The sequence below is a fragment of the Buteo buteo genome, chromosome Z, assembly GCF_964188355.1.
Source record: "Buteo buteo chromosome Z, bButBut1.hap1.1, whole genome shotgun sequence".
Lineage (NCBI taxonomy): Eukaryota > Metazoa > Chordata > Aves > Accipitriformes > Accipitridae > Buteo > Buteo buteo.
Window position 1 is genome coordinate 26,896,125 of NC_134204.1, and position 25,035 is coordinate 26,921,159.

Sequence of the window (25,035 nt, forward strand, 5' to 3'; positions counted from 1 at the left end):
AAGCAGCAATATGCCCCCCAGGCCAACTCCCACCAGTTTATATTTTGGACATGATGTCACATGGTATGGAATATCCCTTTGGCCAGTTTGGGTGAGCTGTCCTGGCTGCGTCCCCTGCCAACTTCTTGTGCCCCTCCAGCCTTGCTCGCTGAGCATCAGCAGCTGAAAAATCCTTGACTTAAACACTACTTAGCACCAACTGAAAACATCAGTGTTACCAACAGTGTTCTCATACTAAATCCAAACCGTAACACTGTACCAGCTACTAGAAGGAAAAGTAACTCTATCCCAGCCGAAACCTGGACAGGTGGGCAGCTGGTATCCAGCCAGGGTCAACCTACTGCAGCATCTAAAGATACATTAAGATAAATAGCTAGCAACTTGTCCTGTTTTTTTCTCAGGAGTGCTTGACAGTTGCTTGCATGATCTGATAGGATGGTGACACTACCAAGTTTCCTTTACTTACACAAGTATTGGAATTTTAACTTGACTAAAGTAGCATTAAGTTTTTTCCATTTTAGAAGAGCAGTCCTAGTTGGCATATGCAGAAGATAGTACCAAGAAGCACACTGCTTAAATTGACAATTATTTATTGTGTTCAGGGACATTCAATAAACACCAAGCTTTTAGCTTTAGTTTGGCAATCCTTCCCCACCAAAAATCAGTTGGTTGGGTTTTTTTCTGGCATAAACTCCATTGCCAGCAATGGACGTATCAGAACAAGAAGTTAATAAATAATACACACAGACAGCAGTTTTCTAAACATACCTCCTCTTTAAAAGGCATGATACAGATTTACTAAACAAATCTCAAGCAAGTTCTTCACAGAAGAAAATTTTGCTACAAGCCACCTCTGAACATTGTTTTCTTCACCAATGCTGGTAGTTTATTTCATGGAGTACAGTATTTATTTTTGAACAGTCCTGATGAATCATTTAAAAAGGTCTTTTTGCCCTTAAGGTAAGCTGAGACATATAATTAGTACTGAACTATATGAATTCAGGAGTAGTGTACGCTTGCTGAGCTTTTCATGGCAAACGTGAATAAACATACAAGAGAGGAAATGACAATATACTCTGGTAGTAGGGGTCCACAGGATTTTCTTTTTTCTGTTTGTTTCAGCTTGCTTTTAAACCACTGTTCAAATGTTAAAAGGTATCATATTTAAAACAGATGTTTTGTTTGACTTTCCATGAAGAACTGTGTTAAAAACACAATTGAAGAAACTTCTGCTCATGATGAGAATCACTTTCAAGTACTTAAATTTTAATATCCCCTTCTATATTCCATTAATTTCTTATTAAAAATGTGTTTTTATAAAAGCATGAAGACTACAGAAAACCAATTAACATAATAGTGTTAATCTTGTATAATTTTTTCCACAACTTTATTTTACATATCACCAAACTTCTGCTTTAGCAAAAGAAAAAAGAATAAAAATAAATTCTCTTCCAAGTATTTACACACAGGAGTTATCCTGCTGTGGGATCAGATACTTTACTCCACAGTCCCTCTAATCCAAGGTGTAGTCTTAGGCGTATCCCTTTGTGATTTAGGTTCTTGGAAGTTTTCAGCAAACCTTTCTCTTGCTTTATCCCAGTTCTTTTTATTCTTGCTCTGGATTATCTGAACATCTTCCACTGAGGCTGGTCTACTGGTACCCAAACCTGCATGTGTTTTATGTAACTGAAGGTGGATCTGTCAAATACATTAAATACTGTTGTAACTGCAAGTTAGGTATTCTAATTACTTTCAATCGTACTTTATAATACTAGTTCCACCCCCCCTTCCCCAAGTGCTTCTCTTTAAGACTCTAAGATACCTAGATCACACACGGACATTTAAAGTACTGTTAAAATGATGGGTCAAATCACCACCTCTAAAACTATGATCTAGAGGGCTGAATGATGTCAAAAGCCACTAAAATTACTGTGAAGTACTCCTCACTGAGTGAAGAGCGTATGATCCCTGTGCTGCGTAGTTTGACAGCAAAAGGTATAGGGTGGCTCTGAGCAGCACTAAGTGCCAAAAAGACAACACATCTCTGATGATAAAAATGGGGCTAACACAGCTGCCACAGAGGCCCAGAACTCAGTGGCTAGAGTGACTTCAGCTCTTCCTCTCTCATAGGCCATCATCTAGCTTGATTTTTGTGCTGCATTAGCCTCAGCGAAAGTGAGGAATTCCAACATAAGCCCATCTTGAATTCACATCACTTAAAATTATTTAAATCTTCATCCAGACTTTGTGTTCAAATATGAGATCATTAATTCAATGCCTAGAAGCTGTTGTCCTCCCTTCGTTTCCTAACACAGGCATTACTGGCATTTTCTACTGAAGGGACAAAATCATTGAAAAACTTCAAAATACTTCATTAATCAAGTAAAAAAAAAATATTTGAGATTAGTCCTACTGAGATTATTCCTTCCTAACCAGGACTTTGAAATGTTTCAAGTGAATAGTGGCTTACAGTTAGATATTTTTCACTGCAAATACATTTATATTCCTTTTTGCTCCAAGTAAAAACCAGAAAGACCTACCGGATCCTTCATACCACCACCATCCTTGCCCAGGCCTTCCCCCTTCTTCCACCCCATCTTCTCCAACATTTTATGTCCTTTGTTGCTGTTGCTGATTTCACTTCAAAGAAAGTTTAAGATAACTGGTAAGCAAGAGTTAAACAAAGAGTATAGTTTCTACACAAATACTGAAGGACAGGAATGTGCATGTACATGCTGCTCTAGAAACCAGGACTGAACTACTGTGCTGTTCCTATTTCCATCAAGAGCTATCCAGAAGACCCTAGTGCTACCTTTTTGAGTTCTTCCACGAATGTCTTCAGTTACCAAAGCTATTCCAAGCGTCCAGTCAATACTTTCTTAAAACTCCTTCTGAACTACTTGCTTACTTTAGGAGTTAAAGATACAGCATGGGTGGGTGGGAATTGATTGCACTAGGGAAAAGGCAGTATCACTACCTCACCACCAAATCATCCTAACGCACATTATTTCATTGTCTCACACTTCCTTTTACTAATTTAGAAGCATCTACAAGTTCATGTTTCTTAAAAAGCCCACCCCAATTACAACTACAGGAGCAAAGGAATAATTAAAGAGGGAGATTAAAGTGTCATTTAAGAGGTATATAAATGAATGTCCCATGATAGGCTGGATATTGACAATGAAAGAAACTGCAGGTGAAAAATTTGCATGTGTACTACTGCTGGGACTGGAAAGGAAGAATAGAAATTGAGACATGTGAAAATAGACACTGTTGAAGGTGTAATAGTGCAGCTGGGGAGTTCCTTGATTTTTTTGAGTTGGTAAGGAATGATCTAAGCATCTTTACTGCCAACTTGAATTCTGTATGGAAGATGAGGAGTTAATAAAAACCATGTGAACTGGGAAGTGAGAATAGCTTACTATTTTCTAGCTCTCCTAACACATTATATACAGGTAATTCATAATCTAACAAACTGTATCCTAGTAACTAATTGATACTTACTTTATCATCATTTTTTAAGATTCACTAGAGAAGGACATGGAGGATTCCCCACCCCACAACAAACTCACATATGAACAGAAGCTGGACTATCATCTCTCTGGAAGGTTCCTTCACTTCCAATGGTCTCTCTGCGTCTTCCTGCTCTATCTTTGTACTTTGGATTCTTCACTGCTTTGTTGTCTTCATACTCTGTGTTCTTTATAAGCATATTAAATTCCATCAAGACAAAGAAAGCAGGCTTTAAATTCTTTATTTTTGGTAACTTCACGGCTTCCCTCCAAAAGGAAGGCAGCTTCAGCCTATTTCATTAATTCTAAATATTTTAATAAAAAAATTATAGTTCTCATTTAGTACTTTCTTACCTTACTTGTAAGGTATGTTATTGCCATCATCACATAATAATGTAATATTGCCAGAGGCTATAAATAATATTGTAAATAATAATGTAATATTTACAGAGGCTGTAAATAAACAAACAGATTCTCTTGAATCTTCTCTTGGTATGAAGAATCAATCTCTCCATATCAAAGCAGAAAACCATATGGACATGCCACTGGCTTTTTGTTTAAACATTTAGCCTGTTCCTCAGCAACTATTTCTTCAGAATACATCACATAAATAAGCATGTGTATAGATTCCGTATCGATACTATTTTCGTAGTTGAGGAATTTGAGAGAAATGATAGCATTCTGTTTTCTACACAAATACTTACTACAAGTGCTAGATGTAACCACATAGTTAAAATAATCTCTAAATCAGAAGTAACTTGAATACTTGCATACTATATTGCCTGCACATTCATGTTGGCATTCTTCTATGGCAAAGAAGGCTTAAAATAAAAACTTTAAAAATTTCCCTCTTCCTTCCATCATTTTTTCAGTTGCTCATTATTTTTCCTTTCCAAGTAAAAGACACCACTGCAATTTAGTGCAAACTTAATTTGCAGAAATAAAAATAGAAATGTCTTAAGAATTCTTAACCTAAAAAAGATGAGGAATCATGTACACATTGGAACGGATCTTCTTTTCCTAAATTTTTAACAGAACTTTCACGTCATGTTACCATTATCTCTCTTTGTAAAGATTTGTAAATAATTATTTAGTGTACAAAAGACAACATTGAATTAAACTACCAGGCTCAAGTTTGAGTGCATTTGAGAACTTTCCTTATTCACTGAAGTCTATGGCTTAAAAATAGGAATCACAAAGTAGACGTAGACTTCAAACACTTAATCATCTTCTACTGTAAACTCACCTGTAAACCGTATTTTACCCGTATTTGTTTTAATGCTTTTCTTCTGACTAACTCTCTCTCTTCTTTGCTAAGTGCTGGGCAAACTAAAAGGAAGAACACAGGATTGAACTTCTAATAAATCATGTAACAATGTTTTGAAACATAAGACAACTGTGAGAATTTTTGTTCTAACATTATTACACAGACACGCATACCAAGAAGAAAATACATTATCACATATTGTAGAACTCTTCTCAGTTGACAAGAAAATTGTAAGAATACTGAAGTAATTATTATGTTTATAAAGTAAAAAAACATAATAAAAACCATATCCCATGATAACATGACTAACCAGAAGATTCCTTTTTCCTGTCCAGGCGAAGATGTGCTCTGACTTGTCCTGGTTCACATCCATCACAAGTATCGCTGCCAGGATGTATATGAAAAGAAAGTACAGTTTCACCAATCTTCACTTCATCTCCATGCTCCAAGATGTAGGGATCACATTTTGTTTTAGGCTACAGCAAAAGAAAGTTTTGGCAGCCATGTTAATTATTTACTAATGAAGGGCACGAATTCTATTTCACGAATACTGCTCATAATCTAGTAATTCAGTTTGGTCACACAAATGCAGGCAAGGATTTAACTACAGTGGGTATTTCACTCCAGCAACTGCAACCATAGTGGATTTTTCCTAGTATAAACCAAACATGAAGTATTGTAAGTCACACTAAAACCAGAAGGGAACCAAGGAAGAGACTATGTATGAAAGAAGCCATACAATTATTTGTTAGTGATTTGCCGTAACATATTTAAAATGATCACATGACTACAGTTTTCTGCAACATACACGGCATTGTAACAGGTACTCACCTGGAGAATCTGATTTCCATTAACAACTGTTCCATTCTGACTGCCTTGATCCACGAGAACATAATTTTGCAAATCATGGTCAAAATATACTTCTGCATGGAACTGATAAATAGAAGTCTAAGTGAAATGATCTTATTAAGCAAATACTTCACAATTTATATACTATTTTAAAATCAGATTTCAGAGTATCTTTTGAGGCCTTTTAAATGAGTGGCTCTGGTACTCTAAGTTAATAGAGTGTTCCACACCTTATGATTTCATCAATGTGAAATGCAAATGAATGTGCCACAACAGCAGGAGCTAAAGTATACTATTAATAATGTAACTATTTTCACCATAAACTGATTCAGTACTGAAAAAGCATATACTTCCAATGTGGCAAGTATGCTTTACTTAAAGGACTGCAAGATTCGGTAATACAGCATTTTAAACTGTTCTTACAAATAAAAGACTTTTTTCCTTTAAGGTATGTTACAATACTGAATTTTTTTCTCTTTCAATTAAAAAAAAAAAATCTGATCTCATTCTACAGCTTCAGGTTATTTGGTCTTTCATATCTGAAATGGCTCCCTAAATGCCATGCTTTTGTAAATTTCATGTAATTCACCTTCACCTGCATTTTAATGCCCAGGACACAATGACCAGCCATCATTTGCTGTTCCTTTTATATCCTTTCTGATATTGAGACTAACAGTCTAATTTTTTTGTTTGTTTTGTTGTTGCAATTCTATATAGGTATTGCTCTAAGCCCACATGGAACAGAGGATATACAACTCCTGGCCAAACTTGAAGATACATACTACCTCCAAAAATGGCCACTGAGCAAACCAAAATACCAAGTTCTGCAGCCTACTAAGATTCCCAGTAAAAATCAGAAGTCAAAAACCACAACAGTTTCAAATTTGACAAGCAAAGATCCATTTTGCTATAGTGGAGGAAAAAACCAAGACTCAATCTGGGAAGAAACTGTTCATTTAAAACCAAATCTCTTATCTTTGAACAACAGCAGTTGCTCAATTCAGTAATAAAAAGTACCAAAATAGTATTTTGTAGATTGGCTAGCATTTACAACAGCAATACTCCCATAACGGAGACTCACTAGCCCATTCAATAGATAATTTAGTTTCTAACTCTGTTTCATTGAATAGGATAAACCCAAACTTTACTTCTAAAGATGCTAAATCAGCAGGGTGTAGCGTTTTTTTATATCTCACTTTACACTCAAGTAAAGCAAATGCCAAAGTGGTCCACAGCTATTAAGTATGAATAGTGAGGAAAACAAACTGGTAGTTAACTTTTTGTTCCTATAGATATGTCATTTATCTTCCTGCCTTTGACTCCTTACCTGCAAAGCAAAATAACTTCTTACATAAACAGGCAGGTACTCATGAAGTATAAAATGGTAACATTACAGAAAAATAAAAGCCTTTTGGCTTCTCTATGTACTCAATTTCAAATACATGCCTGAAAAAGTCATTAATAGCAGGGAAAGATTTGCTCTGGAAATTGTTTAGTATGAAATACGGTACATAGCCAATTAATCAGAACTATCATCTGGAACAGACATAGTAAAGTGTATTTCAGATACTTGCATTTGCAGATGTTTTTATCAATTTTTGTTTTGTTTGGATGACATTTTTGTCAATCTACTTTTCTTTTATTATGAGTGCTGTATTTATGATATGTGTTAAAGTAGTTAGCAAAACAGAGCACATAATTTATCTTTAATCTTTATTAACCAGGAGAAAAAATTTCCATTACAATCTGTCACTGAAAGAAATTCTGCTGTTTTCAAACTCCCTGTACATCAGTTACATATTTATACAGTTTCCTTGAAGAAAAATAAAATAAAACCTGTTACTCTAAGCTGAACTGCAAGGATTGGATTACTTTATGACAAAGTTCTAACTAGCTGACATCAATATTTTATATACCATTAGTACTTAGAGTAGTAATTTTTCTTCAAGTTCAATAACCAAGAAATTCAAGACTCAAAGTATAATTTTTTTACTCTGCATTACACTGTGGGTTAGTAAAACTCCAATTTAAAAAAACACTTAGCTTTTCTAGACTTTGAAATCACACTGCTGTTCATTTTAAATTCCCATTCAATAAAATACTGTATGTTTTCCTTTTTCTAACTTCAAATGCGGCTAAACGCTCACCTCCTTCGAAAAGTTCTTTTAAAAATTGAACAAAATTTTGCAAAATTGAAAGCCATAAAATCTAAAGCTTCATTCATCTACTTTTCAGCAGACAGAAACAAGAGTTACCTTACTGACTCCAACTTCAGGAATCTGAAGTGTGTGTCCAACATCTTTTTCTCTGGAAAGGCATGTTGATATATAAATCACAACAAAGTAGAAACAGGTCTAATAAGTGGCTTACAAAAGGTGTATTTCAGTTGAGATTCAATACCATGTTTCTCTTCTGAGCTATTAGGGAGCTTTACAGATGTAAAACACTGTGTTGCTACATACACAATGTAAAGACTTGGTTCGGGTCCCTTCTTCCATCTATAAACTATACACAGTAGGCAATGAATATACGATAAAGCTGTACCATTAAATTTTTATCTATAAACCTGACATTTCTATCTGAACTTTTATACTCATACAAGGCCTGTAAATAATAGTCAAACTCTGCATCCTTCAGGCTCTTCAGTGCATCTTGGCATCAGTCTTCAATGCTGAAGTTGAATTCTTGGGAGCATTAGGCAGGTAATACAAGCAATGAAAGAGTAATCTGTATAGAATTTTTGGAGGGGGCGTCAAAAACACTGCAGTAGGACAAAGGGATTTGTGTATTAGTTTCTTATACTGGGGAAGGAAGAAGCAATGCAGCTAGCAAAGGACCTATATGCAAGTTACAGGCAGAATTGTCATGTTAATCTTCACATAAATGTATCCAGAAAACTGCAGCTGTAAGAGCAAATCAAGACACATCTATCAGCAGTAGATAAAAGCAGCTGAAAAGGGGTGAGGTTTTCAGTAAGCATGGAAGAAAGCACTAATTCATCATTAAATTCATCATCCACAATGAACAAAAGAGATTTTAATTTATTTTTTTTTAATATTAGAACTGGAAGAATGCATACAGGCTACCACAAAACCCAACTTACTTAAAAATGATGAACCAACCCTACTGGAATTTGAATACATCAGGAAGTCCAGACCTATGCTTCCTTGTAACCCTGAATTTCCGAAATGTGTTCTTCCATTTCTGAAAAAGTTGCCTTAGTGGCTTAGAAAAGAAGCTTACTAACTTTCTAGAAAACAACAGTTTTCAAAGAATGATTTGCGGCTGTGCTGCCACTAGAACTCAGACACAAGATCAAGTTATCACTAACAAATTTTCATGACTGCTGAGCTACATTAACTGTGTATACTGTTATCACAGCAAGCATGACGTTACATGACATGACTTAAATTTCTTACTGTGGGCTAACCTAACTCAGAGTACCTCACAACTGCTGCATGCTAGGAAGACAAGCATGAAGAGTAGGGACAAGCAATCCTGAGTGGCTTGTACATCTCTGAAAGCGAGGTACAGTTTCAGATATATATAACAAATTCCATTAGTTTTACCTTCCAATTGTAGCAGGTTTCACAGCTGTGATAATATAAAGTGATCCAGTCTGTAGAACTGGTGATCTTATTACAATCACTCTGATACAAGGAGGCCAGATCTTTTCTTCATCTGTAATTATAAAAGTATTGTTAATACCAACAAATGACAGTTTTACCCTATTGTGCATAGCTTTCAAACAACTGATATACATTCAGCCATCATCTAGTTGAATCCCATGCAACTTTCAGAAAAATAAACGTATAAGCACATCTGAGAGAAAACTTTGATGAGACTACTGTTTCAAAGACTTTCTGACTGCACACTAAAGTATTAATGTTTTCCGAATTCTGGTTACTTACATGTGCACAACTGTTTAGTTACAGCAATAAAATATAAACACATTCACAGAATTTACTAGCATATTACAAATTTATGGACTATTAGTCATAATAGACTAGACTACAATTTTACTTTGCAAAAAGGCAGCACCCTTCTGTTCACATCGCAAACCTAATGCATATAGAACTTTCTATTTGACGATTTCTACATCAAATGTATTTTTACAAGTTTTTACTCTTATTAGCACTATGCACCAATACAGGTAAGAAAAAATAATAGATGACCCTACAGATGCACATGCTTTTTTGCCTCAGTATCTGTGAAGTAATTATAACAGCTATTAGTCTATTATGACTAATGGTCCATAACAGTAATTCTAACAGCTGTATGAATTCTGTTCTTAGATGTGCTTTTGCAGAAACAGTCTCCAAGGATCTCAGCTAGGAATAAACATAGTAAGATGGCAAGACACTAGCTCAAAAGGTACTAGGAGGAGAGAAACTGTCTCTGTTTTTTATTACTCCAGCATTACTGCAGAACTGATTATAAGAAAATAGTAAGAGAAGGAAATTTAATCTGAAAGCCTGATGGTAGCAAACACATTTTGAATGGCATTAATCACTCAGAATCTGAGTAGCTGAGTATGTACAGTAATGACTACAGAAGAAAAACTGACTCTTTAACTGCGAGCAGGGCACAGGCTGCAGTGTAGACTTCTATAGGCTGTATTACATTCTGTGATTTGGAATATCCTTTGCATATACATAGTTCCAATTGGTTCCATTAAGCTTTTCACAGGTTACTCCCCCCGCCCCCCCCCCCCCCCCCCCCCCCCAAGAGACAATTCGATTCTTGAGGAGGTCTTAAGGACCTAGGTTACTTTCTTTGGTACAAAATAGTATACAGGTTTCCTCTCTATACCCATTTCCTACATGCTGCCACTGGAATACATACAAAACAGGATTTCAAAGAGTACTGAGTATTCCATGTTCACCCTTTCACCACAGCAGACTCACGTTACGTTGAATTATACATGATTGTTTATGAACAGTATCAGAAATATTATACATTAGTTGAAGAGAGTTAATACACAGAATTGCTGTGAGCTCTGTACTAAAACCTCTATTTTAGCAATTAGACTTTCTTTTCTCCTGTCAGTATCCTAATCTAAAAAAATCTTACTCCTGCCACTGAGGTTTCTACACAAGCACAGGACGTTATACCCAAAAACGGCTTTTACAAAAACACCACTACTTCTGGCTACTGTGCAAGAAAAGAGAAGATAATAAATACTGGTAACATATAACACTTTTTAATTCAAAGTGGTTGGTTTTGGTTTTTTTTTCCCCAATTATCCAGACTGTTTTCTTGCAGTTTTTTCTTAATGGGCTCCTGGAAAAACACAGTAATACGATACATAAAAGCCACAATAATTCACCTTCGATTTCCGAGTCTTCCGAATCAGAAGTTTCTTCACTTGTTACTTGGTCCTCACTGCTGTAGGCTTCGCGCTCAGAATCTGTAATTTCACCTTCTTCTGGCTCACTCTCTGTGTCTGCTGTTCTACTGTCATCTGTATATGCTGCAGTATCTGGTGTACTTTTGTGTGAATGTGAATTTATACTGTCTGTAGAAATGGATTCTTTGGCTGTTAGACTGTTTTGTGGTTTTGTGTCCATTTTAGTCTTCTTTCTTATATTTGGAGACTCTTCTTCTTCAGTAGAACTTACTTGCTCAGTAGCGGAAAAGCAATTCAAACTATTAGATGATTTCTGCTCTTCTGTGTCCAAATCCTGGAGGGGAGTTATAGAACGTTACATTCTTTACAGATTGAGTTATTCTAAAGTCTGCTATCAGCCTGGAAGTAAATTCTTCACTAGGAAGAACTATTTTTACAACTACTAAGAAATGGTTACATTTCCAGAAAGTTTTGCACATGCAGTCAACAGAACACGTCAGTAGAAAAATTTTCACATCCTATTTGACATGACTGAGACCATCTTGATTTGGGAAAGTGTGGCTGCACTCCTCTTCTAAACTTCACTTATTCCTTCCTCTTTTCTCACACAAAACTCAAGATCCTTGTACTCACTTTCAGACTTGTACAATAGCATCTTGAATATTTTCCAGTTTTGGTTTTATGACACTTACTTCTGTCCCTCTCTTACTCAATTCTTGAAACTTGTTTAAAAGTTCTTTAATTGATCTTCATCATATCTTCCTCCTGTTTTTCTTCTCTTTTTTTCCACAATGGTTCAGAACATCTGGAATGCCCACCCATGCTCACCTAATGACCTGTTCCTTCTCCTTTCAAAACTGCAACTTTAACAAAGCCTTTCATCAAGATATTGTAGCATTAATTTATGCTATGTGGAACAGTTCTACTGAAAATGCATTTTCTACTGCAACAAATTTCTCCACTGAATATCAGACAGATTAGTTTATTGCAGGTTCTTCCATTGCCACTTGATTTCACCAGCAGAAAAAAAACCATCAACATTTTTTTAACTGAGAGACCTAAAGTTTCATATTAATTTTGCCAGAGTACCTTGAAAATGTGATTCTCAATCTAGTAGCCCTGATGACCATCTTAAAAACAAAGAAAAAACAAAAGAAAAAAAAAACACAAATGGCTTTAAAAGGTAAATTAAAAAAATTATCGGATTTTAAGTCATTTGCCATCTTGCCTTCAGAATGAATGCATTCAATTGCCCTGCATTGTACCAAATATTGCAACATAACAATTAAAATAAAAAACATCCTTGACTTCTTTCAGAAAGTTTTCATATAGAGCATTTTACATTGCAAGATACTTGAATTAATGTGAATGTTAATGTCATGGAAATCAAAGCACTTTCACTTTTCAGAGTTGTAGAAACTCATCAGTGGCACAGCTGTAAGACAAACACAAGAATTCCTCTCAGTCAAGCAGTCAAGCTGTTGGATAGGACTTTACACTGTACTTTTGAAACACTTTCAGTAAGACAGCAGATTCTCAGGAATAATCAGCAAATTTTAAAAGACCTCATGCTTTAACTGAAGCCCTATCAGTTTGTTTAGGGTTTCTCTATAATACTTTAGCCCTGCTCCCTGAATTCTCTACGTGTGGACACTAGAAAGGAATAGGATCACAAGGTCACTGCCTAATGTTGTTTATTTTAAATAAGAGATATAGTAATCCTGCCAAAAGACTAGACAGTTCATACATGCCAGACATTAATTCCATTAGAAATCCTTTTGGCAAATCTCATTTCCCTTTTATGAATGATCTTTTTCAGCGTATTTATCTTTGTCTGTATTTATGTTTGGTGTGGATATTAGATCAATACCTGACATACCAAGGTGCTCTGCAATCCTAAATATATTTCTTCCCATAGTACTGTGAGCTACCAAAGTTTTACTAATCTAATATGAAAACACAGAAACTAAATGGTCTGCTCAAATCACAATTGAGGCAAAGCAACAGATGACTGTGATGCACTGATGCCCAGGTATACTGCTCCAACCACTCAGCTCTTTCTTCACAGTGAATTCAGTGATACTTGTTTTTGGCATCACTTTAGATTTTCTAAATTAGAAAATAAAAAGGTGCTGTTTCAAAGCCTGACTGCTAAAGAGTAGACTCTCTGTTCTGGGTTGAAAACAGGAATTTTAAAAAACACTTTTATAGACAGACCAAGGATTCTGTACATACATTCTGCCAGTATGACCATTAAGTCTGTTCTCAGCAGTTTCTGTATTTTTTCTACTACTACTACAATCAACTATTAAGAAACCAAATAAACTAAATAGTTGTTAACTACTGATAAAAATGTAATCTCTGAATTTAGAAATACTTGTATAAGATTGAGGATTTTAAAATTCCATTCCTAAAGAATATGGATTTTGAGCACTTTATGATTGCACAGTTCTGTATTAAAATACACATCTTGACGATGTCTAAACATTAAGCCTGGAGATGCTAAACATTCAAAAGCATTTGAGGGGGTCTTTACTTGTGCTGAAGAAACTCTCTTCCATTATATATGACTAACACAGAACATACGTAGCATGTATGAAAGTGTAACTATGCAAACAGCACCCGATACCTTGCCTCCATATAGCCACTGCTTAAAAAAAAAAGAACTAGCAGTAAACAGAGTATTCCATAAATATCACCCTGAATGACCTAACGAATACTAACAATGCACTTCATTTCTCAATAGCAGGATATTTAACTCTTCATGCCAAACTCATGATACAACACACAAAGTATGCAAGTACATGCTCATTACAACCATGTTTGTTATACCACGATACTAGGCACGTATGTTTCTTTGTGTGTTGCTTTGCCTAAGAAATCTGAACAGTCAGTACACCTACTCCAATAGTCACATGTTAGATACGGATTGCCTCTAATGTGATTCAACTTTGATAAACTTTGTATCTAGGGGGTATCACCACATGATCTCTCGCTTTTCTCTCCCTAAGCACAAGTTGAGAGGTGGAATGAATGTGATCTGTGATAAACTATTTCTTAACTACAGGGTTGAGTCGGTTCATATTTCTGCATCCCGGACAGACAACCAAAGGTGCAATTGAAATCAGGATTTTTACGTATCCCATGAGGAGTGATCCTACAAGAATTACAAATCATGTTCATGTGACTGGAACTGATGGGTTTGCTTTATAAAGAATAGTCCACAAACTACTGATTACAATGACCATCTAAAGTGCAGATTGGCCTACTTACAAAATATACACGAATGATCATAGTCACTGAAGTGTTTTTAATGAAAAATGCAAAATATTTTAAGCTTTTAACTATACTTGCTGCTTCACTGTGACAGAGCAAGACATTTTGTCTTTCAAAACTTTACATTTTTCTGTATTATACCTGAACAACATGCATGTTCATGCAATTCTTCAGCCTGCCTACAAATCAGAACTTAAAAATTATTGAGAGTATAATTAGCTTAATTCTAAGAAATGCACTGGTTAAACTGTATTGTTTTCTAAATCAGTTTTATACAAAACATACAAATGTGTACAAATACAACTTTTCAGAAATGTGAAGTCTGTTGCTTCTTGGTTTGCTAGAAGTTCAGTGAGTGACTTAATGGAATCATGGCTACTAAATGCTCTCATCTAAAGGGCTGAATATTAGATCTTTATCACTGACAATTTGAAATATTAATCTGAAATTTGGTATTTTACTAAAAAGACATTTTCAAACAGTTTAAAATAGCTTTCTCTCAGATGACTAAGTTTTCACTTGCTAGCACCATTTCACAAGTACTTCAGTTACTGTCCTCCACCCTACACAATACTTGAACTTCCAATGCAAAAAATCTACAGAAAAAGAGTAAAGCTCTTCCTATATCATAAAGAAGCCATTTTATACACCGGAGGACAGCTCTGAAATACAAGAAACAAATTTGCCTTACCTAAAGGATGCACAGTTTTTTAGTCAGGACACTCTGTGTTAATACAGTGATGCTAAATATGTCTCTTCCCAAATATTCTAGAATGTCATCAAAGTTTTCTTCAGATGTTTCACTTACACAGTGTTTCAAATATATTTAAAAGTTACTTTGTAGATGAACTGATTTTGATCAAATAGCTTCAAAAAATTATTAATTCCTTTAGGAAAACAGGTATCTAAACATCAACTACTATATAATTTTCCTTCAATAAAAATATCAAGGTTAAAGGTAAACATCCACAGACTAATGTGTTTGGTGTCTCAACACTACCTTCACCAGAAGCTGCCAATCCAAAAGAAGAAATCTTCAGATTAGCCATGGTTTCTGTCAACTGACGTACCTAAAGATGGGATGAATACCAGCAAAAAGTAAACTATACATGATAAAAAAAAATAAAAAAAAAATCACTGCTTCAAGAGTTCTGTGGGAAATACAACTATGAAAGCCTTGTCCCTCCTGCAGAAGCAGCTAGGATGCGTCTATAATGAAAAAGAATATGGCAGAAGTTAATTTTGAGCACAACACTGAAATGAAATTTATTGACAGTATTTTAAGAATAAACTGTAAAAATAATTTCTGTAAAAAAATGGCATATGTCAGACCCTGCACCTAAATTTTGCTACATAATTCTAACAGCCGCAATCCAGCAAGTAGAACTACATGATCACTATTGCACACAGTCTATTCTCCAACCTGTATAGAAGTGCTGGATCTAGATATTGGGCCAGGGATCACATTATCATTTATGACACCTTGTGTTTTTATTTTTTTTTTAAACTTTTCAAAATTTACTTATTTAAAGATTTTTCTGGTACAGGAGATACTAAGGTATTTCTTACCCCACTTGTTTTTGGTCTCTATATATAACCACTACAAAAAGTTATCAGAACTGAACTATATGTCTGAAAGTTCCAAAGTATTCCACTGATCCTTCTATGTGAGCTGCACAGAGGCTATCCAATACTTCATCCTGGCAAATAAAATTCCTGATTGTCTATTAAAAGTAAGCATGGGGACAGCATGCTTAGTTTCACAAGTAAAAAAGAAAACTATTTGTAACATAGAGGTTTGGTGACTGAAAAAGAATTTCTTTAAAGAAAGTTCTTGTATAAATCAGGAACATTCCTCAGAAGATAGTAAGCTCCCCATAGAAGACACTAAGCATGTGAGCTCCCCTCTGCTGTGGTTTGTTGGTTTTTTTTTTGTTTTTGTTTTTTGTTTTTTTTTTTCAATTAGAAGTACATTCCTTTTAGCAGACGCTCACTAGTATTTTCTTGTTTGGTAATTCAGCTTGTTAAAAATACAATAATAATTTAACAGATTGATTATATTCTTTACATCCTCAGATTAACATTGCTTTTTCAAGAACACTGCAGTATTTGTGGAGAACACATTTGCCCTTTCCGCAATGTTAAGCATCCCTACTTAGATAAATAGGTACTGTATGTAAGATATCTGAGCACATCAAATTCTTCACAATAGGTACAAACTAAACCACAACTAGAAAACCCTCCTGTGACCAGAAAGAGAAAATTAACAGATTGGCCCAATTACAATCTTTTTTAGATTAAAAAGGTATTAACTTTGGTTTAAATAGAGTAAAACAATCAAAAATCACATGCAATTTTTGTAAAAACTATATAGCTACTAGTACTGTCTATGTAGAAATATTTGCTGTGATAATCTACACATGCAGCTGCTGAACTTCCTTATTTCTCATATTTGGCAACTTTTAAGTAATACTAAATATCTGTCAATACTTGTATACATTTAATCCTTTAACTGAAAAAGAGAGAAAAGAAGTCTAACAAGTATTTAATGTACCTGAAGTTCTATAACTACTGCTCACTGTCTTCCCTTGCTTCACATGCATATTCTTATAAACCATCTCATCTTCATCCAGGAATAATAAAGTTCAGGGGGTGTATGACACATTCCCAGAATTAGACCCTGACATTGCTTTATTTACACTATTAGTGGTCCACAGACCGGACAATAAACAAAACCATTCTGCTACTTGTACTCGCTGTAGAAAACAAAGTCGAATATAACCTACTTTGGTCAAGAAATTAGGTAATGTTTGGAGGGTTTTTTCAGGCTAGCAGCACAATTTAATAACCGACTGGGAAAAGCAATAATGAACTACTAATCCTCAAAATAATTGTCACAACTTTAATAATTTAATTGGTGTTCAAGGACAGATTTTAACTTTGTATTTTTTTTGTCAAGAGTGAAAAAGGGAATGGAAGGAAAAGGGAGAAGGCTGGGCATAAGTGTACAGGTAAGCATTTCAGTAGACAACCTTTAAACTACAAAGTTCTACTTAAAAACAGACAATTTTTGTTTTGTTTTAGGATGTAAATGAAAACTAGCATGAACTAATCAGTGCCTTTACCAATACCAGACTAAACTGGACAAAATAATACTGCCAAGAAATACCAGGCACCTGTGAACTGGATTGTGCAGCTTATAAAACTGAAAAAATAGTTTATAACAGAAAAATCTATAATCTTTTATTCTAATAAGTCTTAATCTTTTATACTAATGAACTAATTTCTTATGATTAAGAACCGTACAACAAGAATAAAGTATTTGAACTCAGCTATGTAAAATACGACAGTAAGGTGCTTTTTTTTTTCCAAGTCTAACAGTGCATTTACATAAAAGTGCACTGACAAAAAGGCATTAATTTAGTTTTGAAATTTAAAAGTGGAGAGTAATTGTTTTAAGTTTCACTTCATATTCTCCCCTTTTTTTGTTTTAAAAAAACAGAAAAGGCCTTGATCCTTACTATGACACTAGCCTTTACTTACTGTTCACAGATGCAAAGATCTGCGTACTACAGAATGTTTTAAATGTTTTTCCTGTTATCTTGTTGGTCAAACAAATTAATTCACAAATAAAGCAAAGTAGTCAGTTCACCATCAACAGAACACATCAGAAAAAGTGGATGTTTACCTCCTACCTTGTGACTGTGCAAGCTTCACACAAAATATTTGTTAACAGGACCATCTATATAAAAATATTTTATCAATATAAAATAAGCTAAAGCCAAGCAGCTATTTCTAGTATAATCAGATGACAGAAGCTGATTGTGATGGGATCTCAAAATTAGTCAAGACTGTTTGTTAGGTCAGACCTATATACACCACAGAACTTTTAGAAATATACTTGTTGATTTAGGTCAATATGTAACAGTTCATCATAAACTAAATGTAAGAGATTTATTAACTGAACTATATGATAAACGCTTATTCCTACAAGCTTTCCACGATGCTTTCCTGACACATGATGAATAAAATTCTGTAATAACAATGCCTTTTGAGAGTGGCAGAATGCTAATTCAGCAGTTGCATGCAGCATGCCTAGAACGTGGATGTTGTTAAAACTTCTAGCTTCAACTGCATTCGATCCCCTCTCTTAAGTCTGAAGGATCATTATACGTACTGTTGCTAAGTATCCACCTCAAGCTTTCAGAATTGAATCATTCACATGCAGTTTTCTCAAAGAGTAGAAATTTGCACATTAGCCACAATCTATTTATAAAATCCGTAATCTTTCAACTACCACTATCTATTTAACCTACGTTCACTGGTTCTTAACGTAAACAGTTTCCATTTTCAAAGCTTTCAGAAGACCTCACTCCTGATACAAAATTCTTAAAACTCTGTACTGATGCTACATAACTATTATGTAAGAGTACCTGTACACTAACATAATTATTTTGGATTTCAACCAGTCAGCTTGACTGGGGCCTATATAGTGAAATTATGCAACAGTTAAAGCAATAGCTTTAAAAAATGCAAAATGAGGAGCACTGCAAACTTAGGAAATCAATACATTCAATGAAATCTTAAGTAATAAATTTGCAGAATAGGACTATACAAATTTGATTCAACATCAGTACCAGTGTTCATTAAGAAAATACTTCTTCAGGTTTAATAGCTGTGTTACAATAGAACTGGTATTTAGGAGTAATGTTTTTCAAGGCAGTCACTATGTACTATATGGCATGCTTTCTTAGCAGTCAGAAAAACAACAGAAAGGAAGTTATGTTTTGTATACCTTAAAATACAAGTTAATTACAATGGGCATTTATTAAGATGTACACCTTATCCACACACTATGGACAACAAAAATGCATTGACCAAATACACTATCAATAGGAGAGAATAATATGCAAAGAATTACAGCCTCACAGACATTTCATCAATCCCAAATGATGGTAGAGAGACAGTAAAATGTCAGTGGAATGAGCTTTGTAATACAGTCACAGAGAAGGGATCGTATGTGTATGTTTTCAAAACCTCCAGCCATTTTTTGATTCATCACATGAATTAAAAAAAACCCAACAAACAACAAAACCAACAACAAAAAACACAAGCCAAAACCCCCAAACCAAGGCATCGAGGTAACACTGAATTTCTGATGTAAATCCAGCCCACACAGTACCCTGAATTCACTGTAGTGCGCTTGCTAATCAGAGCTTCACTGACACTCAATTACAGAGATCTATATAGTTGTACTGTAATAAAATAAAACTGAAAAAGTAAGGGGATCCAAGTTTAAAGTTTGATCCTTATTCACTCAATGGGAGTATTATTTGAACACTAACTACATGTTAGCAACCTGTATATAGTTTAGAGATGTTCAAATACTTCAGAAAATAAGCATACATCCTCTACATAAAACCAAACCCCACAGCCCGTAAATTGCATCATGAAAAAAAAAGACAAAACAGGTTTTGCATTTTCTAACTGTCATTTCTAAAGTTACCTTATACTCATTTGGTTCTTTTCTCTTCTTTTTCCCTTTTTTATCTTTGGTGTGCTTAGTACCAGAGGCCTGATAAGACTGCAGATCCACTCGTGAATGAAACTGGTATCGGCCACTTTCCACATCACAGTAGTAATAAATTCCAGTTGCTGGATCATAATACAGCTGATTTTCCTTTATACGAAACATAAAGAATGAAGTTACCATCACTTCAATAAACACATTATTCAAAGAAACACCTAGTTAATAAAGAACCATATACTAAGTTTAAAAAAAATAACTCTTAGTACTAAAGAACTGTGGTGGCTTGACCCTCGCTGGCTACCAGGTGCCCACTCACCTGCTCTCTCAATTCACCTTCTCAACAGGACTGGGGGAGAAAATAAGATGAAAACCTTATAGGTCAAGATAAAGACAGGGAGACTGCCATCATGGGCAAGCCAGATTTGACTCGGTGAAAATAAATTTATTGCGAGTCAAAAGAGTGCTGAAAGATGAGGAACAAAGACAAAACACCCCTCCCTGCCCCTTTTTCCACAAGCTCTACTTCACTCCTTCATTCCCAACTCTTCTACCTCTCTTCCCCCTGCCCGAGTGGCACAGGGAGATGAGGAATGGGGCGTTGCCGTCAATTTATAAGAGTTCCTCTTGGCTGCTCCTTTCTCCTCACACTTTTCCACTGCCCAGCATGGGTCCTTTGCATGGGTGGCAGTTCTTCAAGAACTGCTCCAGCATGGGTCCTCTACAGGACACAGCTCCTGCCAGGGGAACCTGCTCTGGCATGGGCTTTCCACAGGCCACAGCTCCTTAAGGAGCTACTCCGGTGTGGGGTCCTCCACAGACTGCAGTGTGAATATCTGCTCCAGCATGGTCCTCTTCCACAAACCACAGGGAATTGCCTGCTCCAGTGCTTGGAGAATCTCCTCCCACTCCTTCTTTGACCTTGCACTGTTGTTTTTCACACTCCCCTCCCACCCCATACACACTCCACTGTGCACCTTTTGCCCTTTCTTAAACATACTTTCAACAGAGGCACCACCAGCTCATTTCGTGGGCTCAGTGGCATCCTGCAGCAGAACCAGTCATGTCCAGGCAGCCCCTCACCTCTTCTCACAGAGGCTGCCTTTGCAGCCCCTGGCCCCACTACCAAAACCTTGCCAATAAATGCAATACAAGAAGATTTCCTGTAATTCAGAACAGTTACTGAACAAGAAAATATATTCTTTTGTGTAATTGTACCATAAATGGTAATCTATAGCCCCAAACATTTGTGTATCCAACTATACCCACAAACTATGTCAAAAGCAATGCTATCATTTAAGACTTTAAAAATTAGGTCACGAAGTGTCCTTGAAAACAAAACAAGTTGTTTTGTGTACCACATTATCCTTGTTTTGGCTGGAATAAAGTTAATTTTCTTCTTAGTAGCTGGTACAGTGTGTTTTGGATTTAGTGTGAGGATAATGTTGATAACACATTGATGTTTCAGTTGTTGCTAAGCAGTGCTTATCGTAAGTTAAGGATTTTCAGTTCCCCATGCTTTGCCAACAAGAAGGTGCACAAGAAGCTGGGAGAGAGCATGGCCAGGACAGCTGACCTGAACTAGCCAAAGGGATATTCCATACCACAGAACATCATGCTCAGTATATAAACTGGGGGGGAAGTTAGCTGGGAGGGACTGATCGCTGCTTGGGCATTGGTCAGCAGGTGGTGAGCAACTGCATTGTGCATCACTTGCCCTTTCTTGGGTTTTATTTATATTGTTTTTAAAATATTCTCTTTCATTACAGTTATTATTACATTTTACTTTAGTTATTAAATCGTTCTTATCTCAACTCACAAGTTTTACTTTTTTTTCAATCCTCCTCCTCAACCCACTGGGAGAAGGGAGGAGGGCGCAAGTGGCTGCGTGGTGCTTAGTTGCTGGCTAGGGTTAAACCATGACACACATGCACTTTTTTTTAAAAAATTGAGTTGAATGTAGTGCTGCAAACAAAACCTCTGTCTTTTTCTAAACAAGTCATCTTTTACCTCAAGCTTTTAATTTTGAAAGAGTTACAGAGCAGCTTTATAGTGTAAGATTTCTACAATGCCAAGCAAATTAAAGATCTAGGAGATATCAAAAAGAACTGAATGAAAATCTATATTTATATCTTAGCCTGCTATCTTTAATTGGACTGAAATAATTCAACAACTAATTAACAAGCTTCCATTACTATTCGTCTTCAGTAACATGTTTTTCAAATCAGAAAGTCAGCTTGGATCTTAGTTCTTTGCTCACATCAACTTTTACTACTAAAACTTTTGCAATGGAGAAAAAAATGCCAAGGGTTTTGAAAATGATCCTTACCGAATTATAGTAGAATCCAGTGCTATGGTCATAATACAATCCTGTATTTTCATCGTAAATAAATCCGGTTTGTGAAACAGCAGCTTCTGCAGCAGCTCTCAAGCTCTCTGCCAAAGAGCCCTCTGGTACTGATGTATCTTCTGCTTCCTGATATCAGAAAGTAAACAATTAAAATTTTCTTCTAAAAAGAAGCTGCTTGGTTCTTTAGCATTCTACAATGCCCTATTTTAAATAAAATAAATTAGTGCTCTATGGACTTGGATTGTTTCAAGAACTATTAAACAAGAAGGCAAAAATCTAGCTGTAACTTACTGATAAACACCTACTGACTTCAATGGGACCAAGACTTCATCCTGTGCCTTTCATTTTCCCCAACCTTTATTCAAAAGTGGTTCACATCAAAAATATACACAGTGAGTATCTTTCAGTATATTCCTAAAACAGATTTCTGCTCTCTGTTCTGTTTCAGTTGCTATACATGCTAAGGCACAAAGTCAGTTAAGGGAGTGAGATGAAGTGAATGATCTAAGAAAAGGCTGGATAGCAGACGAAAAAATAACCCACAACAACATAAGCAAGCAATCCCACCCCCCAACAACTTTCTTCTTATATGTTGCCTCCTTATATCAATGGAGAAAAAAAAAGCACACTTTAAGAAAGTCAACACGGCCATATTGGGCATACTCTGCTGATTAAAAACATGCCATGTCCAGGCTACACAGTATATATGTTTTAGAATGTGCTTTTTTTGTAAAAAATCCCCAAATCTACAAGTATGTTATACTTGGAACATACTACAGAAGAAATAGTTTTAAAGCACAAGGATGCTTGTCTGCCATCATCAGCACCAGACCATCACAAAAAAATCACTTCATACAGTGACAGCAAAACCAAAAGCATATCTTTTAAATGAAATGAAATACTAATAGAGTGCTGACTTTGAAATTGGTAAAACCCCAAACAGTTCTATAACCTGTGAATTCTGGACAAAATTTTCCTCTTCTCCACCTTCAGCAACTTTGGTGCTGTCCATCCTTAAAGGAATATTAACACCAGTCTGCAATTCCTCTGTGGAATTATGCTCAGTGCCTTCAGTCCCATGATTGTGCTGTACTGGCAGTTCAGAAGCACGATCTTGAGTATCAGTGTGATTATAATAATCTTCATAGTAGTAATAATCTGGGGGGGGAGGGAAGGGAGATGAAGATGCATAAATTAGCAAAGCAATATTTTGCACAATGCAGATTAAGAATCCAATTCTTAAACTGGAAATTTATGCATGTAAGTAGTCTAATGAAAATCAATTATTAGGTAGTGCCTCTGCTTTGAACTTATTCTGCTAGTACTGAACAAATTATGTCTTGTTTTAATGTACTTTAAAAATTGGTAAAACATATATGTGTGTAATGTATGAGATTACTATGTAACAGAATAGTATGGCATGAATTCTGCTGCAGTCCATGCTACATTTCATCCTGTTCTAAAAGGAATGGCTTGAATATATAGGAAATGGTCCAAAAGATAATGTCAGGTTACTAAGTTTAATGCAGCTAAGGATACAGACTTGAAATGTATTTTATATTTAAAAAAAAATCACAAGAAGGTACTGTTCTAGATGCCTGTTTAAGCAATCACCACCCTCTCTACCTGCTTGTGACCATGCAGCATAGTCCTCTGTCTGGACTTCTACGCTAGATGTATCTTTCTCCTTTCTGTTGTGGATTTCCTTAGTAAGCTCTTCAACCTGAAAGAAGAACAGCATGTTACAGAACACAACGCTGCATTTTAGGGACCTAAGTCAGAAAAGAGCATCAGCCTATTTACATTCTACAATTCAAACACAGCATAATGGCATCATAGGTGCTTCAAATGATGAAAAACAATTCCTGCTCATGAAGGGTATAATAATAAAAGCAAGCACTTGGGAAGAAAACAAAATACTTAGCCGAGGTTATTTTTAAGATGCCTGCCCTGAAAAGTTGGATTTCAAGCAATAACCACTGGTTCTGTGGTGACAAGCTGTGGCATTTATGAAACTTCCCTATTTTGGCATAAGCATCCGTGGGACACTTCTTCCACGCTTTCTTTACCTCACCTTGTTTATTCAGCTTCTTTCCTTCCTCTCAGTGTAGTTTTTCCTTCTGACTGCGAAACCCGCTTTGCGGCTGAGAAGACGTTACCGTTCTCCCCCCAGCCCAGCCCCCCTCAGCCCGTCGAGCCACGCGCTGACTCGGGACAGCAAACTCGAGCCAGTACCAGTAGCAGCAGCAGCACTTTCTCCGGTCGCTGAAGTCCCGCAGGCCAGGAGAGCCTGCTGGCGGCCTCACGGCACCCACCTGCCCCAAGAGCTCAGCCCGGTCGGGCGTGGGGGGGGAGCGAGGGGGTGCCCGGTCGGGGGGTGACGGCAGCGGGGATGCCCGAGAGGGCTGCGGCCGGGTGCCGCCCGGCCCGGAGGGGGAAGCGAGGGTCGGGGGAGGCGGTTCCCGGGGCGGGGGGGGGGCCTACCTGTCTCCTCAGCGCCTCGCTGTCCTCTCGCGCCTCGCGGTAGAGGCGCTCGGTGCGGCGCAACCGGCGCTGCGCCCGCTCCAGCTGCCCGCGACAGGCGGCCAGGTCCGCCTCCAGCGCCGCCACCCGCTCCCCCAGAGCCCGCTGCTCGCCGCCGGGCGGGGAAGCCATGCTTGCTTGCCTGCCTGCCCGCTCCTCAGCGCTCGCCCGCCGGCCGCCACCCGGCGCCTGGGACAAAGCGGCGGCCGCGGCCCCGCCCGCTGGCCCCGGCCATGGCGCCCGGCCGGCGGCGAGGGCAGCAGTGGCGAGGTCGCGCGCGCGCAACGTCCGCGCGCTTCGCCCAGCGGCGCCGCTGCAGGAGGAAAAGTTTCCCCGCGGCGCGCGGCGGGAACCCTGCGCAACCCGGAAGGCACCAGGAGA

General features: G+C 36.9%; 1 protein-coding gene across 3 annotated transcripts; it reads right to left on the reverse strand.

Moving 5' to 3' along the window:
* On the reverse strand, window positions 1-25,006 carry AGGF1 (angiogenic factor with G-patch and FHA domains 1). Of its 3 annotated transcripts, none has more exons than XM_075021116.1 (14): window positions 24,616-25,006; window positions 23,758-23,854; window positions 23,084-23,289; window positions 22,111-22,257; window positions 19,761-19,934; window positions 10,958-11,312; window positions 9,198-9,309; window positions 7,884-7,935; window positions 5,611-5,712; window positions 5,090-5,255; window positions 4,759-4,841; window positions 3,573-3,700; window positions 2,541-2,640; window positions 1-1,698 (listed from the first exon to the last, which is right to left on the reverse strand). In XM_075021116.1, exons 1-14 carry the CDS (start codon window positions 24,784-24,786, stop codon window positions 1,498-1,500), a joined length of 2,094 nt encoding a protein of 697 aa, XP_074877217.1. In that variant the 5' UTR covers window positions 24,787-25,006; the 3' UTR covers window positions 1-1,497. The 3 variants fall into 3 exon arrangements, with proteins under 3 accessions (XP_074877217.1, XP_074877219.1, XP_074877220.1); XM_075021118.1 differs by lacking the exon at window positions 10,958-11,312 and adding an exon at window positions 15,255-15,324; XM_075021119.1 differs by lacking the exon at window positions 24,616-25,006 and adding an exon at window positions 24,206-24,411.
* Window positions 25,007-25,035: the final 29 nt, after the last annotated feature.

Bases quoted from the DNA above. Each gene is read 5' to 3' on its own strand.
- AGGF1 (XM_075021116.1), bottom strand. From the start codon at position 24,786: ATGGCTTCCCCGCCCGGCGGCGAGCAGCGGGCTCTGGGGGAGCGGGTG. The intron at 23,855-24,615 runs GTAGGCCCCCCC...TTCTTCTTTCAG, and splicing joins GCGAGGCGCTGAGGAGACAG to GTTGAAGAGCTTACTAAGGA. The intron at 11,313-19,760 runs GTAACTTTAGAA...ACTCCCCTCCAG, and splicing joins AAGAACCAAATGAGTATAAG to GATTTGGACACAGAAGAGCA.